Source organism: Balaenoptera physalus, assembly GCF_965194825.1.
Source record: "Balaenoptera physalus genome assembly, chromosome: 16".
Classification (NCBI taxonomy): Eukaryota; Metazoa; Chordata; class Mammalia; order Artiodactyla; family Balaenopteridae; genus Balaenoptera; species Balaenoptera physalus.
In genome coordinates, this window is record NC_138898.1 from 11480081 (window position 1) to 11496582 (window position 16502).

General features: G+C 44.2%; 1 protein-coding gene across 4 annotated transcripts in view; it reads left to right on the plus strand.

Annotated features, from left to right (window-relative positions):
* The window catches only part of UBE2V1 (ubiquitin conjugating enzyme E2 V1), a 30605-nt gene extending 19215 nt beyond the window's left edge, over nt 1–11390 (plus strand). For 3 of the 4 annotated variants that reach the window (XM_082430494.1, XM_082430496.1, XM_082430497.1), the window contains 2 exons: nt 8449–8574; nt 9849–11390. In XM_082430494.1, coding sequence (XP_082286620.1) covers nt 8449–8574; nt 9849–9995 — 273 coding nt within the window. In that variant the 3' untranslated portion in view covers nt 9996–11390. The remainder of the gene's footprint in view (nt 1–8448; nt 8575–9848) is intronic. The other variant, XM_082430495.1, reaches the window with a different exon arrangement.
* The last annotated feature ends 5112 nt before the right edge of the window (nt 11391–16502 follow it).

Here is a 16502-nt window from a genome sequence, read left to right on the forward strand (position 1 = left end):
ATTAAATACTGGGGAAAACCTTGATCTAGAAGGCTTGTTTCTTCATAAAGATCATTTCTTGCTGTCTCTGAAAGTCCACTGTATAGTGGTGGCTTCCTTCACTGCATTCTTATCTTCCTAAGAATGGTTTAGGTTTTTTGAAGATGAGAACTATTCTTCCCTTCTCTTTACTCTCCAGAGCACCTAGAAATGACTCAGAATGGGGTAGATGTTCAACAGATTTGTTAACAGACTGATTTTTAGGTTCTAACAAACTAAGAATGAACCAGCGTACAACATTGTGAATACGCTAAATACCACTGAATTATATACTTAAACAAACAAATGAACAAATAAAATGAACACTAAGTTCTGTTGAAAATATGCTGTTCCACCTAAAACATCTTAGATTACCCTGAGTTTCAGTTTACCTCTTTCCAAAGGGAGCTAACTTTTAATGAGTAGCTACAGTATGTAAGATACTTTCCATATATCCTTTACATCCTTCTTTTTTTTTTAATTGAGACATAATTCACAAACCATAGAATTCACTTACCATAGAATATACTTTTAAAGTGTACAGTTCAGTGGTTTTTATTATATTCAGAATTGTGCAACTGTCACTAATTTCAGAGCATTTTCATTACCCAAGAAAGAAACCCCATACCCTTTGGCAGTCACTCCCATTCTGCCCTCTACCCGCTCACTCCTCACCCTTGACAATCACTGTTTACTTTCTGTATCTATGCATTTGCCTGTTCTGGACATTTCATGTAATTGGAATCAGTATGTGGTCTTTTGTGACTGGCTTTTAATTAGCATAATGTTTTCAACGTTTGTTCATGTTATAGCACTTACCAGTAGTTCATTCCTTTTTATGGCTGAATAATATTCTTTTGTATGGATATACCGTATTTTGTTTATCCATTAATTAATTGATGGACATTTGGATATTTTCCACTTTTTGCATATTATGAATAATACTGCTATGAACATTTGTGTACAGGTTTTTATGTGGACAGATGTTTTCAGTTCTCTTAAGTATATACATAGGAGTGGAATTGTTGGATCATATGATAACTCTGTTTAACATTTTAAACAACTGGCAAACTGTTTTCCAAAGTGGCTGCACCACTTTACATTCCCACCAGCAATGCATGAGTGTATCAGTTTCTCTGCTCCCTCACCAATACTTGTTATTGTCTGTCTTTTTACCCTTATAGTTTCTATTGCCCTGGCTCCCCAAGGTTAAAAGCAAAGTCTTAAAAGGAACTACCTGCTTCTAGGTGCTTCCTGAGACCAATCTATTTTATGATTAACATACAGGGTATATGCTGTGCATCTGGAATATCAAGCTAATTATTAAAGCATCTAAATAGAGCTCTGAGTAACTCATCTCCCTATTGTATTTTTGTTATTGTATTACTCAAAATCCCCCACCAGTATTTAAAAGGCACATACCATATGATCCAACAATTCTGCTAGGAATTTACTCAGCTTTTCTTGAATGTATTGCCCAAAAGCCTGTATGTACAAAATTATTTCATGCAGTGTTTTCAATAGTAGCAAAATATTGGAAAGCACTTCAGTATCTTTCAATGGACCATATTATATACTGTTTAGCTTTTCAAAAGAATGAGACAGATTTATACGTGCTGAAAGGGAGTGATCTCCATGATATTTAAGTGAAAAAAGGTACAAGGCAGTATACAGACTGTGCTGTCACTTGGGGTGGGGGTGGGTGAGGGAAGAGGAAGAGGCCAGACATATACTTGTGCTTCTGTGTGCTTAGAATACTTTTGGAAAACATAAAGGAAGCTGATGACAGTAGTTGCCTTCAAAAGGGATTGCTGGCTGGGGCCAGGGTGGAAAGGAGGCTTATTTTTCACTGTATTTTTGTACTCTTTATGCTTTAATCATATGTATGTTTTAGCTATTTGAGAATATATGTATATATATATATAAAAAAAGTTTTTTTGTTTTTTTTTTTTTGAAAGCAAGTCCTCCAAACCTAAAAGTAAAGCTTCCCATCCAAGTGCCCCTTGCAAAATTCTGGCAAACATGTGACTGTCCACAGCATTAGACGTGGAGTATTTCTACTCTGACCGTGCGGTGGTAACACTAGCCAGGTTATAGAGCAAAGTTTCTCAGCCTTGGCACTATTGACGTATTGGGCTGGGTCGTTATTAGTTTTGGAGCTGTCCTTTGCATTAGCAGCATCCCTGGTGTCTCCTCACTAGATACCAGAAGCACCTCCCCAACCCTGTTGTGACAGTCATAAATGTCTCCAGGTGTCGCCTGATTCCCACCACTTCGGGAGTGGGACAGGGACAGAAATTAACCCTGGTTGAGAAGCACTGTTAATACCTCTGGGGTTCTCCAAGGTAGTGTTTTTATGTGTGGGTTAGAGTGTAGGTGTGTATTTATACACATACTTATCTAAAAGTATTGTATGCATGCTTAAGAACAAACAGAATTACAGGAGTGTGTGAAGTAAAAGGAAAGTGATCCTTTCCCCATTTCATTATACTCCCCACAGAATAAAAACTGATCATTTGGTGCGTGGTGTGTTTCTACTAGCATTTGCTGTGGGTACACAAGCAAATGCATATCCTTTTTAATAAAAATGAGACCTTGCTATGCTTAATGTTTTGCAGCTTTATTTTTTTTTCCCCCTTAGCAGATGGTGGACAACTTTCCATATCAGTGCATGTTGATCCGTCTCTTTTTTGAAAGCTTTAAGTTACATGTCTGATAAATGAATATATTCTGGTAAAGTTTTTCAAACAATACAGAGTAAGCAATTCACTTTGTTCCCTTTAATTCTTTATGTCAGTCAGGAAGAGAAACCATACTGGGTATTTCAACAGAGAGAATTTAATATAGGAAGTTGATCAAATAGGTGTTGGACTGAAAAAAGCCAAAAAAGCACACTGGGGGAACACAAAGATAACACAAAGCAATCACCACCGCCTGGGTCTGGGAGGATGGGTCAGGGGAGGCTGGGGCCATCGAAACCTAACACTTGGAGGACAGATACCCTCTGCTGTTAGTTCCTGTGGGGCCCAGCAGAGTTGGTTGGAGGAGCACTGAAAGGCCAGAAGCTGGAGACCAGAGACAGCTCTTGCTGCCAGGATTAGGGCCTCGTGCCAGACTGACATTGGTGGGAACAGAGAGCAAATGGGAAGAAGCGAATGCCTCCTTTCGCCTTTTTACTTTCTATTAGGATTCTGTGGTCAACTCAGCAGTTTAGTCTTTAGGCTGTAGAATATTCAGGTGGCACTGTGATTGAATTAGAGAAATGAATAATTAATATTGCCTTCAGAGGGACCTGTGGCTCACTCAGAAGGACACCCTGACTGATGGGAAGAGAGTTTTGTACAGAGGAAAATTGTGTCTTGTCACTGTTTAGAGGGGTGTGTGCAGGTGCTGGTTAGTAAGCTCCAAGCCCGCCCTTCCCTGCTCTGCTTTGGATCCTGGGGCTGGCACTCTGCAAACTACATTTTTCCTTTGTCAGCTGGCTTCCTGTCAGGCTCCACCAATCAGGACACAGGAGAGAGTCTGTAAGGCGGAGAAAAGAGACTTGTTCCTTCCTGTTTGCCTCTTGTTCTGTCTGTGCTACTCTGGTAATTGCCCTTCCTCCTGGCATCAGCAGTGGGTTCCAGCCTCCAGCTTTCGGGGGCACCCCCAGCATCAGCCTCGCAGCACCCCCTCCTCAGAGATCTGGGTTCAGCTCTGGAGCCCTCTTCCTCTGAGCCTCTAGATCTGATCAACTCCAGCTTTGTTCCTTTGTCGCCCCCAGCCTTAAGGGGGAACAAAGGGAATAATAAGAGGTGACACCTGCTCCCTGCACTTATTACCTCTGTGTTAGTTCAGGTTCCTCTTTTAAAGCTTTTTTCAGTCCAGTGATACCTGTTTAACCGATTCCCTATATTAAATACTCTGTTAAAATCCTAGTGGTGTCTTTTTTTCCCAGCTTTTCCCTAACTTTCAAATCTCCACTTTCCTCCCCAGATTAACTGTGAACAGTAGTTTGATGCGTCTCCTCTCACACCTCTTCCTGTACATTTACTACCTGTCCATGTCCTAAGTTGTTGAGATCTTCTCAGGCTCTACCTGGTCTCCCTTTTTTAGAGGGCCCATCCTTTATTCTAACATAGCATATGCCCACATTGTACATTAAACATACTTTTTATATAACTGTATCAGATTTGAACTGAGTAGTGGTTGACTAGTTCACCTAGTGTCATCTTTCTTTTATATATTAATTTAGATTTTGTGCTTTGCTTTGCATATTTTTGCAGCCAATACCTTTTTCCTTTTCTCATATCTCATATATCTCAGAAATACATTTTAAAAGAATGAAATTTTGCCATTTGAAACTACATGGATGGACCTGGAGGGGGTTATGCTTAGTGAAATAAGTTAGAGAAAGACAAATACTGTATGTTAACACTTTTATGTGGAATCTAAAAAATAAACAAATGAATATAACAAAACCGAAACAGACTCACAGATACAGAGAACAAACTAGTGGTTACCAGTAGGGAGAGAGAAGGGAGGATGGGCAGAATAGGGGTAGGCGATTAAGAGATACAAACTACTGTGTATAAAATAAAGCTACAAGGATGTATTGTATAACACAGGGAATGTAGCCAATATTTTATAATAACTTTAAATGGAGTATAATCTATAAAAATATTGAATCACTATGTTGTACACCTGAGACTAGTATTGTCAGTCAACTGTACTGCAATATAAATAGATAAATAAGTAAACATTCATTGTATTTTATAATACTTCCAGATTTACAGAAAAGTTGCAAAGGTGGTGTAGAAAGAAAGTTCTGGTATACACCGCCCTACCCCAGTTTCCCTTATTGTTAACATCTTATATTAGTACAGTACATTTGTTACAGCCAATGAACCAATATTGATACATTATTAACTGAAGTCCATAATTTATTCAGGTGTCCTTAGCTTTTACCTTATGTCTATTTTCTGTTCTAGAATTCTATCCAATATACCACATTATGTTTTGTTGTCATGTCCTAGGCTCCTTGTGCCTGTAACAGTTCCAGGTTTTTCTTGGTTTTGTTGTCCTTGACAGTCTGGAGGAGTACTGGTCATATATTTTGTAGAGTGTCTCCCTGTTTGAATTGGTCTCATGTTTTCCTCATGATCAGGCTAGGATTATCTCACATATATATTTTAGGCCCAAGAAAAGTTTGTGATCTCTAGGCTCTGGGCATGTAGTGATCAATGGATGAAACAGCCTATGTACACATAAATATATCCAGAGTTGGAGGGAGGTGTCTCTCTGCTTCTGTAGGTTATACATAATCTGCAACTTGCTGGCTATACCAAGAGCTATGTCTTGGCAGCCTTTGCAGGGGTGCGTGCATGCGTGAGTGTGTGAGTGTGTGTGTGTGTGTGTGTGTGTGTGTGTGTGTGTCTGGGGCTCAGCCTTTGAAAAGGCTACAGAGTATCCAATTATAGGAATATGCCTTATTTGTTTAGTCAGTCCCTTGCAGGTGGACATTTAGATTGTCTGCAGTATCAAAAGTAACTAAACAGTGCTTCACCTTTTTGTACGAGTCTGTCTGTAGGAAATTCCTAGAAATGGTCTTGCTGGTCTGAGCATGCCTGTTTCAACATGTTGATAGGCACTTCCAAATTGCCCCATGAAGCTCAAGCCATGACAACAAAGTTGTTCCATGATCAAATAATGAATCTTAAACAGAGCAGTGTTCCTCACAGAGACAGAATGTTCTAGCAATTCTCCTTCAGGCACATTTCCTTTCTTCAATGAAACCTTTTTAGGAGGTCCCTGGAGCCCTCGTAAACAAAAGAAAAGAAAACCAGAACCTCATTTTCTATAACAGTTTTGCTTTGGGCTTTTTAGTGACCCTTCAGTGTCTCTGCTCACTTGACTTGAGGCACTTTTCACTGTGTTCCAATGAAAATGCCAGTTGAACATAAGTGGTCAGAAATTCAATATTTCTCTTGTTCTAAGTTAGTCATAGCATGGATGTTTTTAAATTAGACTTTCATAGTGTCAAGAGTAACATTAAGATTTAATCTATGTAATAATCAGAATCCTATTACTAAACTGCCTACCTTCTTAACCATTTTGATGCTGTTAATAGAGTGATCAGTGACCTCTTATCAACACTGATAAGCCACAAACCATGCTGGCAGGTGAATAAATTTGTGCATCAGAGCCTCCAAAATGTAGTGTCAAAGATTTTAACAGACTTCGTGATTTTGGTAATTACTGTGAGCCCCCAGGGACTTTTTTATGTAAGAAATTGTCTTTGAATTGTGTGACAAAACCAGTGAGCAGGAATGCAGGACACACCCAGAGATGAATTTGGGATCCATGCAGTCAACAGATATTTATTGAGTGTGAGACTGTGTTAGGCGCTGAGGCTGGACCTTTTACCGTATTTTCCATAAATCTGTACCGAGAAACCTTGCCACTCTTCGCTTCCTGCTTGTTATGTTTACTGAGTGAGTTTTTCTTTCTCTGAGGAAACTCCTTAATTGCAACGAGGTGTTCGTTTTATAAAAGCTTAAATAGCAACATTCATTCATTCAACAAACAGTTGAATACCAGTTCAGTTGAGGCCCCTGCCCTCCTTGTTACGAGTTTAGTGAGGGGCGTCAAACACAAGACTGGGAGTCAGTCTGCAGACGAGGGGTGAGGAGGACTCCGAGAGCAGTGAGCTGCGGTGTGCAGTGGAGCCGCTGGTATCAGGGCCCCAAGGAGAGAGAACCTGGGGCTGGATGAGGAGGGAGAAGGTTAAACGGAGAGAAAGGCAGGGGTGCACAGGGTCCGATCCAGAAACTGGGGCTTCCTTTCTTAGGTCACCAGGAAGCCATTGGAGGGGTTAAGCCACAGGAACGGTTTCCGGTTTCAAAAGGTCAGTCAGGCTGCTGTGTGGGGAGCACATGCTAGGGGAGCAAGAGAGAAGGCAGAGACTTGGGGTGATTCAGATGAGGTGCGGTGGTGGAGGAAAGTGGGTGGGTGTGGGATCTCTTTTGGAGGTAGAAGCTGAGACCTTTTGATGATTGGGAGGTAAGGGGTGAGGAAAAGGGGAATCATGGCTGGCTGCTAGGTTTTTGCTTTAACTGTTGGATGGTGCTGCTACTTATGAGGGAAGAAGAGAGGGGGGAGCATCTTGAGGGTGGGTGGAAATCCAGAATTGATTTTTGATTTTGTTATAGGTTGGGGTCCCTGTTAAGTGGATGTGAAAAGTTTCTATGCATATATTAAGACTGCCTTCTGAATTTTAAAATATTAATATATGTCCCAGTTTTTAAATTAGGGATGGGCCACTATTTAGACATAATGTTTTCAAGCATTTAAATCACATCTTCTTTAATTTATTCCCCCCAAAGACCGCTAGATGTCACTATTTACACAGGAGCCATTTCTCGTGCAGCATGCAGTGAGGAAGGGGCACTGGTGCCTGAGAGGGGAACCCAGAGGAGGGTGGTCCTTGCCCTCAACGGGGCCAGTCTGATGGGGAGCTGTCACCCCTTGGTGTGGTCTTCAGACACGCAAATGATGATAATGCAACTTCATATAAGACAGAAAACTTGTGAAGTAGCCTTCTGTTTCACATGATGTTTGAACTGGGTCTTGAAGGTTGTGAAGTAGTTCAGGTGGGGGCACGGCACTCTGGGCAGAAGGAACAGCCTGGGAAAGTCAGCACGTTCTGCTGTTCACTTGGTGGAAGTTAAAGGGAAAAGTTCATTGGCTCAGGGGATCGGACCTTTCCAGTGTTTCTCAAGAGAGGCACAGTTGGCATTTGGAGAAGGACTATTTTTTTCCAGTGCAGGTCTGGCATCCTTGGCTCCCCACCTCACGTACTAAATGCCAGTAATCTCTCAGGTCATCATAAAAACAGCAGGGAGAGATGATGGCACCTACAGCTGAGATCCCTTTCACAGAGCACAACCCCGAAGTGGTGATGAAGTGGGAAGCGACTCTCCTGTCTCTATCCCACCCCCACCTTGTGCTTCGTTTTGAAGTTCTCTCAAGAGTTACCTGTTCTGTGCTTTGTACATGGTGGTATTTAATGCACTGGCTGATGATCCCCGCATGAGTAGACATCTGGTGTGACTTCCTAGAATGAAGAATGCCTCTTACACATCATTTCCCAGAGCGTAGAAAAATTAACATAAAAACGAGTCCATCTGATTGGGCTTAATAATACTAACATGAAACTTCAGTGATAACTAGCTTAAATTTTCTGCCTTCTTTATAGTCCCCCCCCAGGCCAGGATTCATATACACCAGTGTAAGGACTAATTACTGCTAACTTATCAAATAACCAGTAGACTTTGTGTAATGGAAGCAGATGCACCAGTTCTGCAGTCAGAAATAAATGAGGTTTCAGAAGTTCTACCTTTTTGAATTCTTTGTAATTGCCTGACATGGCTGTACCCTTTTTTTTTCCAGACAATTTATGAAAACCGAATATACAGCCTTAAAATAGAATGTGGACCTAAATACCCAGAAGCACCCCCCTTTGTAAGATTTGTAACAAAAATTAATATGAATGGAGTTAATAGTTCTAATGGAGTGGTAAGTTGTTTTTCCTGCCCCTACTTGTTCTCTGGGGTTCTCTGAAAAATGTTTTGTACTTTAATATCAGGGGCACTTTGGGCCAGAGTCCATATGTTACTTGGTTATGTGATGATAAAATATATTGCAGTATGAACATGTGCAGATTTGGGGTGAGGGCCTGTTTCCCAATTGTGTTTAACCACAACTTACACGGCATTTACTCTGGCCTGTATTACTCAGCACTATGCCGGTCACTTTGAGATAAGAGCTCATTCAGTCCTCCTGATATACACCCAAGAGGCAGAGAGGTGAGGAAACCGAGGTGAAAGATCTTGCCCAAGGTCACACTTTTACCTCATGGGCCTTATTTGGGGACGACATACTATTTTTTTCCTCTAATGGCCTTGCTTTTTTAACTTATTTTTACCACCATTTGCACTGCCACAAATGGAAATGAGTCTCATTTGTCATAAGAAGGCAATAATGGCAATGGTAAAAATTACAAAAACAAAGCAAAGTTGGTAAATTCTTCCTCCATATGTTGCTTGCCAAAGGTTTTTGAGCCTCTGAGGCCTGCTCTCTTGTTCAGAGGGGAGATCAGCAAGTATTAAAGGGTGCTGCACATTAGCATTGCATGAGCTAGTAAGCCTTCTGTTTTGAGGTATTCAGAAGACTTGAAAGAAAATTGAAAAGAGATGAGCCTTGTTACTGTGTTCAGTGTTTAGTGTTGTCTCTGAGTTCCACCTGAAGTCCTGAACCCAGGACTCAACTCACACTTCGGGAAATTTCTTGGGGAATGCTAACTAACTAGAGAGGGTATGACTCCGAGGAAGGCCCTTGTCATTAGAGCCTGGGGCCTCGCCACCCGCTGCTTGTGCTCTCGCTGCTGCCCTGTGCCTCTTCATCGCCCACCACCTGGGCGTACCGTTGAGAGAGGACAGGCCCTGAGCAGTAGCCGCAGCCAGCCCAGGAGCAGCTCAGGTCGTTGTTTCAGAGCCAGTTGGGTTGAGTCTCACCAAGTGTCAGTGCCATTTCTGTAAAGGTGGTTTTACTTATTCATAATTTCCTTCTCCCACACAGTGAGGGTTTGGGACACAAAAAGGGAAAAACAGACTAACTGGAGGGAGGGAATCCTGTGGGTGTTCTGCATGTCAGATGCCACTGTGTGATCAGCATGTTCAACTTGAAAAATGCATTGTACTCACGTTTCTACTGTAGCTTAGCTCCAGCATACAACTTTTCTTTTGTTTGAGAGCCTGACAGTAATTTGTTCTTTGTTTGCCTTTCTGTAGGTGGACCCAAGAGCCATATCAGTGCTAGCAAAATGGCAGAATTCATATAGCATCAAAGTTGTCCTGCAAGAGCTTCGGCGCCTAATGATGTCTAAAGAAAATATGAAACTCCCTCAGCCTCCTGAAGGACAGTGTTACAGCAATTAATCAAAAAGAAAAACCACAGGCCCTCCCCTACCCCCCATTCGATTTAAGCAGTCTTCATTTTCCACAGTAGTAAATTTTCTAGATACGTCTTGTAGACCTCAAAGTACTGGAAAGGAAGCTCCCATTCAAAGGCAGTTTATCTTAAGATACTGTAAATGATACTAATTTTTTGTCCATTTGAAATATATAAGTTGTGCTATAACAAATCATCCTGTCAAGTGTAACCACTGTCCACATAGTTGAACTTCTGGGATCAAGAAAGTATATTTAAATTGATTCCCATCATAACCGGTGGGGCACATCTAACTCAACTGTGAAAAGACACATCACGCAATCACCTTGCTGCTGATTACATGGCCTGGGGTCTCTGCCTTCTCCCCTTCCCCTCCCCCTGCCTCCCTCCCTCCCTGCAACAGCCCTCCAGCTTGGGGTGGCTTCTTAGAGTAGATGTGAGGGTTTCAGGTCACAGCCTGTGAGACTCCTGCTGGGTATGGGGGATGCTTCATCTGCACCCCTGGTTTCTTTCTTTAAGTCTTAAATGCTGCCCCCCTTCCAAGCCACCATCCTCTTCCCACTCTCCACTGCCACCCTTGGCCGAAGCATAGATTGTAACCCCCTCGGCTCCCCTCTGAAATTGGCCTTTGGTGAGGAATTCAGGGCTTTCCCCATATCTTCTCCCTCCACCTTAATCGAGGGGTGCTGCTTTGTCCTTCCTCCTCCTCAAGTCCCTTTTTGCACCATCACCACCCAACACTTTCCATGACACTTCCTTGCTTTGGCCAGAAGCCATCAGGTAAGGTTGGAAAGCGTCTCTGACCTCCCTCATTTAGTTTTGGAACCACACTTACTTACTCTCCACCAGCCTGGGAAATGAATATTGGGTTCTCAGCCCTGCCACCCTCTGCTGTCATCATCAGCTGATACGTTTTTTTATTAGCTCAGGTTTTGATAAGGTGAAAAGAACAGTCACCAGGGTCACAGACGTGCCAGCTCTCAAAGTCCTTGGTGGTTAAACTTGGAGAAAGGCCACAGAAGACACTTGTAAGCACACATGATCCCTCTGAATGAATTGTTTTCTTTTCCTGTAATTGCTTTTGCTTGTAAAAATTGAAGAAGTTTTAAACAGGGCTCTCATTTGGTCATCCTTGCAATCCATTTGGGTCTAGTTTGGAATCTGACAACTGGAACAAAAAGAGCCGTGAACTCGGTGCACACTTTGGTTTCGGTGCTGCTGCTTCTCTCGGTCCTCAGCAGGGATAAGAAAGAGCTCGGTGTGCACGGCAGATCCCCGGAATTCCTGGCCAATGGCTGCGTTTTTCCACTTTTCTGTTCAGGACCACTAAATGCTGAGATGTTGGACGCATACCGAAATAAAAGCAATTCATTGTGTTCTAAGGTTTTTTTTTTTTTTTTTAACTTAGTGTTTGTGTAAAGCCACATTTTGAAGCAGCAACTATCAAGTCTGAAAAGCAATTGATGTTTCCATTCATCTTTTTCTGGGGAAAACCTTAGTTCTAAGGATTTAACATCCTGTAAGTAAAGTTTAACATAACAGTATTCCATAGGTAGACTTTTTATTGTCAGACCATTGCCTGATTTTAATATAATAAAAAGTGTGCATTAATATTTAAGAAGCTGTGCTCTTCTTCCTCTTGGCATATAATTTATTCAGTAATAGAATTTAATGTCTTTGGGATTCAATTTGACCTCCTAAAGCAGGGGTCGGCAAACATTTCCTATAGTGGGCCCAAGTCAGTAAATATTTAGGCTTTTTTTCTTTCTTTCTTTTGGCCATGCCGCACGGCTTGTGGGATCTTAGTTCCCCAACCAGGGATTGAACCCAGGCCCTCGGCAGTGAGAGCGCAGAGTCCTAACCACTGGACCGCCAGGGAATTCCCAAATAGGCTTTATCGTCCAAGAGGCAAAATCAAAGAAATTACGTGAGTATTTATGTAACAAGAGAGAAAACAAATTTCCACAATTTTTTGGATGAAATTCAAAACATAATTGAGTACAGTTTTTATAATGTTACAGGTATACTAAGAAGAATGAAATGCTTTTTTTAGGGGATAACATTTAATTGGGATTCAAAGTTAGTATTCCCTATTATCAAATCAATTGCAAATGTTCATCTATAAAAATCGTTCTTCATTTGAGGGGCCGTACGAAACCAGGCAGTGGGCCAGATTTGGCCCATGGACCATAGTTTGCCAACCCCTGCCGTAAAAGATTGAGTGAAAAAAGGGGTTGTGGTCTTCCCCTCTTTCCTTTGATTTAAGTAGCTTTGTGGGACCCTAGCTGCTAAGTCTCCACTAGTACCTACTTATTGGCTGGATGTAGTTGTCTTCCGGTTGGAAAAGAAAATAGAATTTTCCCATGTGTTTCTAGTGTTTGAAACAAGAGTTTTGATCTGATTGACAGTTTGTCTGCCCTCTCCTGTGTGAGGAGTGGAAACCTGTCGGCGGCTGTTTTTACTTAGGATTTGCACCTCTGCTGTGGTCCCAGCCACCAGTAGGCACCACCTTGGTGTCCTGTGCCAGGAGCCGGGGTCATCCGTTGGGGCCGGACCTGACTTCATGGAGGGCGTTGGGTTGTTCCTAACAGGTCACCCTCCAGAAAGTACTGCCAGAATTTCTGCCAAATGGTCCTTTATGAATCTGTCCTCTGGAGCGAATCGCTGCCTTTCAAGCTCCCCTGAAAGGGGATCGGGCCAGAGACATTTGTGGGCTCTTCACCCTCAATCAGTTCTCTCAAGGGAGGAAGAAGATGGGAGATGTTAAAATTATTTCAAAGTTCTACTGGAAAGCCCCAAAGCAGAGTCAGGGCTGAATCTAAAAGTGGCAGCTCTTCTGTGCAGTGACTTCCAGAGAGGAAACAAGTCCCATCTGAAATCCGAGACTCTGCACCTGTTACCTTCTTAGCGGGCTACAGGGAACTGGGCCTAGAGTTTCAGGAACTCAACCAGAACCTTCTGTGACAACCGTTTGAACCTTTGGTCTGTGGTTTATGTCCCACAGTCGTGTGATCTGCTCCTCATCTTTGCTGGTGCGTTCACAGGTGGTCTTAAGTTTACAGCCTAAACTTAGGGCAGAAAAGAAGCGCTCGTCTGAGGTGCAGAGAGAGCACTTCTTTCGCCAGGTGGCCTCCGATCCCCAGCTCCTGCCAGGTCTTTGCTCTTGAGAGAAAATACTTCCACTCTTCGTTTTCACTGTGCAGAACTGCACGGAGCGGAGAGGTCTTCATAGTGACCTGACAATGCTGGGGGGAAGCAACCCCCTTCTGACTGACCTACAGCAAACCGGCAAGGGGTCTCCACTGCCACGTGACTTCTGACCACGACCCTGTGGTGAGGGCAGTGCCCTTGAGCTGCTTCTCTGCTGAGAAAGTTCTTAGCCCTTCGGGTGGAGGCGCCACCGCTGCCTCCGGTTGTGATGTAGCAACATGGATTGTGTTGAGTCAACGGCATGGGCCCTGCGGAGTTTCTGCTCCTCTGGCTGCCGGCCGGTCCCTGCCTGGCCTCTTGCCCTTCCCCCCCCACGGCAAGTGGACACTCAGTCACGTTCCCTTTCCTTGCCTGTGCCTGATCCACAGAACCCCGTGAAGGACTTGGGACATGGTGTCAAGGACTTCAGCAGAGGAGAACATTCTAAGGAAGGGCAGCGTGTGAAAGCATCTCTTCTTTCCATGTGAGAGGAATGAGATACTGAGGTGGGCTGTATGGGCAGCACATGGCTCTGAGCTATAGGGGTGACACCTGGACGTACCTCAAAGGCTTTCTCATGGGGATTATGTAAAGTTAGCTGCTATGTTTTGTTTTTTTTTCCCTAGTGCTTTTTTTTTTTTTTAATTAATTTATTTATTTATTTATTTTTGGCTGTGTTGGGTCTTCGTTTCTGTGCGAGGGCTTTCTCTAGTTGCGGCAAGCGGGGGCCACTCTTCATCGCGGTGCGCGGGCCTGTCACTATCGCGGCCTCTCTTGTTGCGGAGCACAGGCTCCAGACACACAGGGTCAGTAGTTGTGGCTCACGGGCCTAGTTGCTCCGCGGCATGTGGGATCCCCCCAGACTAGGGCTCGAACCCGTGTGCCCTGCATTAGCAGGCAGATTCTCAACCAACCACTGCGCCACCAGGGAAGCCCCGCTGCTGTGTTTTAGAGCTGTTGGCACATTGGCTGCAGGTGGCCTTGGAAGAGGGGACGTCTTTGCACTTAGTGCCAGCCTCGCTGCTGCTGGCCCCGGCACCGTGAACAGGAAGGCACTGGCCATATCTTTGGGGTTCCGGCACGTGTCTGATGAAGGTGCTCCTCGGTGCTGGGGATGTGGGCTGAGTGAATGCCAGATCTTTTTTTTTAATTGGAGTATAGTTGATGTACAGTATTATTAATGTATTAATTTTAGGTGTAATCTTTCTGATAACAGATTTTTATGTGAAATCTCCCAACATTAGTGTGTCAAACTGATACACTTTTTTCATTCCCATGTAGAACAGTACATCGCAGCTTGCAGGCCACAGTTGAGGCCTCCAAACATAAGGCTCCATCACCAGCTGTATCTTGTCCTCCCAAGATTGTCATCTTGGTGGCCTTTGACCTCTGGGAGGCCTGCAGTCCTGGAAGCTTTGCCCAGGGACATGCAGTGGGTCCCCAGAGCGTGGGCAGCACTACCTGTGGCCCAGGTGGAAGGTGCCAAGTAACGCTGGGCTGCCGCCAGATCCCCGGGAAACAGACCCACATTTCATTGAGTCTGAGATGCCGTCCGCTGTGAGATGCACCATTATTTTATGTACTACCAAAAAAAAAAAAAAATGCTGCCAATCATAAGGGTAAGACGCTACTGATCGTAAGGAACGTCCCAGTTCCAGAAATGTTAAGATGTAAAAGTGTCCATTTTAGATTTGGCGAGAAGTAGGGTGTCTTGTCAGTTGTGATAAGGACAGAGGTGGCAGCCGCCCTGGCAGTGAAGGACGGAGACCACATCACATGCCCTGCTAAAAAAAATTAACCTGCCCCTTACACTATGATGAGAAATCTGAGCTGGAGATCCCATTTTTATTTTTACTAAAGAGAGACTACATGAACCTAGACAGTACTTCAAACAACACGAGGGAATAGAATGGAAGATGAAGTTCCCGCCGCTTCTGACCCATCCTCTCAAGGCGAAGCCCTGAGTGTTTGGGTCCCTCTGAGGTCAAGCACGCATGTGCAAGCCGTGCCCCCCTCCGCCTCTCCTCACCCACTGTATTTTGTCGTTGTTGTTAATGTAACTGGGAATGTGGCCTCCACTTTGCTCTTCCTCCAGACCTTTTTCTCCCTAACAGAACCTCTCAAGGCCACTGCAGAGCAGCGTCTAGGGAACCGCCCTGTAGTTTTGAACAGCTGCTGAGCACCCAGTACACAGTGTGCCACCCCCAGTGACCAGGGCCTTACTGGTGACGCTGAGGTCGTCTCTGACGTTTTGCTGCTGCTCACCAGCCTCAGGGCACGTGTGTGCATACATCAGTGGAGTAAAGTCCCAGAAGTGGACTTCTCCATCCAAGGACATGGACATTTTTAATTTTGTCATTTTCGAGTTGCCTCCAAACTAAGAAGTACCAGCTTACCCTCCCACCAACAATGTAGGACAGGTTACTTCTCCCTTTCTCTATGCTCATACTTCTTCGCCAGCCCATCTTTGAGCTGAACATGCTATTTCAGTTTCATGTGCATTTTCTTATGTGTGAGGCTGTCTTAAGTTGAAAAGTCCTTTTTTCCCTCTCATCTTTGTTACTTTTCCCTCCTGATTTGTAAGAGTGCCTTCCATACAGGAGTTCTCGCTGTCCGAGACGGTCATTTGAAGCATACACAGATGGCTCTTGTGTGGCTTGGCAGGGTCAGCCGATGGGTGGCCACCTTCACCAGCCACGGAGGACCCTGTGGTACAGTAGCTCAGATCAGAAACCCTTCCCTGTGGTCAGTTGGGGACGTTTTCAGTCCCTCCTCGAGGCCTGTCCACTCCAGCGTCCCGTGGATGAGTAGGGTTGAAGGTAGGCACCTGGCCAGCAGAGTGGCTTCCTGACACCACCCAGAGCTGCCTGGGTGACGTTGGTGCGTGTTCTGTGTTCTGATGTGTACTGCCCCCAGCAGGGCTTTGAAAAGTGCAGACCGTGTGCCAACTAAGTTGGCCAGTGCACTAAGTTGATACTTGAGAAACCTCTTGCTTCCAAAAGCCAGTTCTCATGTCTACCACCATCTTCCTGGCCCAAGTCCCCGTCACCTCCCTGGGCTCTCAGCTCTGTCCCCATCCCCCACGGGCCACTTCCCACACATAGTGAAACGTAGCAACCTCACCCCCATCTGTTCCCTCCGCCTAGGATGTTCTTCCCTCTCTGCTCTGTGGGACTGACTCCCATCACTCGGAATGCAGGCCATGCTTATCCTCCTGAGAGAGGCTGGGCCCCATCTAAAGTAGCCACGCCCAGTCTCTCTGTCCTCACTGCCTGATTGTGTTTCGTTCCTGGCAGTTATTAATA